The sequence below is a fragment of the Pelmatolapia mariae genome, linkage group LG10_11 (genome assembly GCF_036321145.2).
Source record: "Pelmatolapia mariae isolate MD_Pm_ZW linkage group LG10_11, Pm_UMD_F_2, whole genome shotgun sequence".
In the NCBI taxonomy this organism is placed as follows: Eukaryota; Metazoa; Chordata; class Actinopteri; order Cichliformes; family Cichlidae; genus Pelmatolapia; species Pelmatolapia mariae.
Genome location: NC_086236.1, coordinates 44,984,006 through 44,987,586, shown reverse-complemented (window position 1 = coordinate 44,987,586; position 3,581 = coordinate 44,984,006). Strand labels below are relative to the sequence as shown.

The window sequence follows — 3,581 nt, the reverse complement described above, 5'->3', positions numbered from 1 at the left end:
GAACCCCCAGCTGACGACACTTGAGGCTGGACGGGCTCCTCGGACCCTCCAGCTAACGACACTTGAGGCTGGCTGGGTTCACCTGAACCCCCAGCTGACGACACTTGAAGCTGGACGGGCGACTCGGGCCCTCCAGCCGACGAGGCAGGATGCTGTCTGGGTTCACCTGAACCCCCAGCTAACGAAACTTCAGGCTGCACGGGCTCCTCGGGCCCTCCAGCTGGAGTAGACGCAGGGCCAGAGGCAATTGGGACCCCTGACTGAGGGTGAAGATGAGTGGCTGACTGAGCAGAAGACAAAGCTAACGATTCCTTTACTAACTGCGCTACTGACTGGGTTATGGACTGTAACAAAGTTTGTAGTAAGTCTGATTGTGGAAATGACTGAGCTATGGGTAACCGAGCTACGGGTGACTGAATTTGAGATGAAAACATTGGTGGAGGTGGAGACCGAGCAACCGGTGGCTGCTGAGCAGGGAACACTGGACACTGAGCTACGGGTGGCTGCTGAGCAGGGAACACTGGACACTGAGCTACGGGTGGCTGCTGAGCAGGGAACACTGGACACTGAGCTACGGGTGGCTGCTGAGCAGGGAACACTGGACACTGAGCTACGGGTGGCTGCAGTGAAGGTTGTAGTGATGGTGGTTGAGATGGTGACTGAGCTAATCCTCCTGAGCCTTCAGAACACGAGAAAAACGGCTGGAAGCGCTCACCTGAGCCTCCAGCTGACACAGAAATGGGTGCTGGCACCAGCTGAACACCAACCCCTCCCACCTGAGGAACTGAAACGGGTGGAGGGGAATGCTGGGCTCGAGCTACCCTAGGAGCAGGAACAAGAGGAGGGAGAAGCTCAGGAACGGTCTCAAAATGCCCAATATCACAAACTGGATCTCGGCATTTAGTCTTTGCAGAGTGGGCAACCTCAGAAACATGCAACTGGGACACAGAACAGTCCTTGGGGGAAACAGTCTGTTTATCCCTAGGCACGAAAGGTGACTGAAGGGAGACTCCGTCACTCACCCTAGGCGGTTGTTTGAGATGAATCCCAGGCTCCTGCTGGAGCTGTGAGTGCTGGCGGCGCGTTCGCGGCCTCCCTGTTGAAGAGGGAGTGGCGCTGGCGGAATGTGACGAGGAAAGACTCTGCTGTGGTTGCTCCTTCGGTGATGTGGAAACGCTGGGTGAGTCGGGTGGCACGATAATAATTCCTAACATTTTGTAGAACGCCTGTGCAGGCGTAAGCTGGTTGTTTGCAGGCTCGTAGTAATCCTCCCGGGACCGGCTGGAGCGTTTTCTGCGCGACCGGGGCGTCCGAGGGGAGGAAGCAGATGAGTGGGCCGAAGGGTAGGCTGCTAGTGAGGAACGGCAGCACGGAGGCCCTCCAAGCGCTAGCCGGGTCCCGTCAAAACGGGAGCTGCGCTTCCACAGTGAGTCCGCTGGATCCATTACTGGTCGCGTCGTTCTGTCAAGGCTCTGTGTGCGGGCAGGCGGAGAGGAGGATCCAAACGCAGGACTCTGACACTGAATTGTAACTTAAAACCTCAGCTTTATTGCTGGCACGAAAACAAAACATGAAGTGAACACTGAACATGGAGAACCAAAACACACAGGCATAAACTGATGGTACGACGCGACACCGGGTTGAGGAAAACACAGGGCTTAAATACACAGGGCAGTAATGAGGGAATGGGCAACAGAAGGGAGACACAGCTGGGAGAGATCAGGGCTAACGAGGACGGGGGAGCGAAGCTAGACACACTAACATAAGACAAAGACTTTCACAATAAAACAGGAAACAAGAAACACAACTCAAAGACACGGACTCAACACAGAGAGGCGGACAGAAAGTAATACATGAACCCCAAACAATAAGTGAGACCACAATTCCTAAAAACAATGATAAACAGAAACATGAAACTCTAATACTAGACATCATCATAATCATCAACACCAGCACAACAAGAAAACAATCCATCATTCAAATATAAACCCAAACATACTAAACTCAAAATACTGGGTCCAACGGACCCAGAACCATGACAATTTCTGCTTTGCTCGCTTCGGTTTGGAGTCCATTCCAAAACGCAAAGCGAAACGCTGCACAGGAAAACTTGAAATTAGCGCTCCGCGGGCAGCCTACACACCAACAGCGCGGTGGAGGCTAACACCAACAGGGGCAGTTAAGCTAAGTTCAAGTCGGCAGACAACGGAGCTAACTAGCAGCAGCTAGCTAGCCCAACTCAGCAGAGGTGTTCTCAGCGAGGTGAAGCGCGTAAGAACTGAGGGATGACGGTGATGACAGCGGCTATATGTGCAGGCGGGGCCGTGCGCGTGTCATCACACGTCATCTGCCTTAAAGGCGTGAATAAAGGTTTCTTCAGCCAGGACACGCGAGGGCGTGATATCCCATACTTATGTGTTGTACCAAGTGAATCGACTGAAAGGGAACCGTACCTTACGCCTGTACGTGCGCAAATGTTTTCCAAGCGTGGACAGCGTCATCGCCGTAAGAATGTGGGGAATTCCCGTGATTTAAACATCAACACATAAACCTAAGACTAGACATCAAGACCTCAAGACAACGCGGGTTCATCGTCGACATGTTTGTTGGGAACTCAGTATGTCTTATCTCTGGTGTAATATCGGGAGCGCACTTTTTTGTTGTTTTTTTTATTTTTCGCATAATGACACGTGTCATTTCTCTTCACAGCTTATCGCGCCAGCGCTGTTCCTGCTCTCTGGTTCACTCTGTGGTGCCTCAGTGGTGGATCCTGTTCCCACCTTTGACCACCGAGACCTGGTAACCGGAGAAATCCTCAAATGTCCCAAGTGTCCACCAGGCACGTTCATGTCTGCTTATTGCACTGCCACCACACCAACACAGTGTCTGCCGTGCAAAGATGGCCACTTCTGTGGAACTACCTGCCCAGGTGTCTGTACTGCAGCAACATTTGCACAGGTAACCAGGAGGTGGAAACAGAGTGCTCCCCAACAACCAACAGGATCTGTCGGTGCAAAGAAGGCTTTTACTTGGCTGATGACTTCTGTATCCGGCACACAGAGTGTGGCCCCAGATACGGGGTTCAAACTAAAGGTACAGTATTCATTTATTAAATATGAACTACTAAACCATCCATCCATCTTCTTCTGTTTATCCAAAACATCAGTATGTATAACTCATTTTACACTTCCACTGAATGTAGTGACCTGAAGTCCTCTGTTGTCCCGTCTTAGGTACACAGCAGACAAACACCGTTTGTGAAAAGTGTCCAGAGGGATATTTTTCCAGCTCATCTTCTGCTGTGGATTTGTGTGTAAAACATCAGGAGTGCACCAGCGGGCAGAGCGTACTCCTCACTGGCTCAGCCTATTCTGACACTGTGTGTGGCACCTGTGAGAGTCTTGCAAACGGAGGTATGTTATTAATGTTTTCTGCCAAAAACAAAATATTTTTTTAATGCAACCAAATTTACAAAGTTATTTCAAACTTTCTCAGGTGAGACTCTCAGGACATTCTTCTCAGGATTCTTCCATACACACAGGATGCGTGTAGGAAAAATCAGGAAATTTGTTTCCAAGTGA

General features: G+C 50.8%; 1 protein-coding gene across 1 annotated transcript; it reads left to right on the top strand.

The window, feature by feature from the left end:
• The first annotated feature begins 2,550 nt into the window (after positions 1-2,550).
• On the top strand, positions 2,551-3,581 carry LOC134635415 (tumor necrosis factor receptor superfamily member 6B-like). Its single transcript, XM_063484795.1, is given in 5 exon segments — positions 2,551-2,617; positions 2,710-2,905; positions 2,908-3,093; positions 3,234-3,413; positions 3,496-3,581. Coding segments are annotated over 5 exon segments (666 nt in total). The 5' UTR covers positions 2,551-2,599.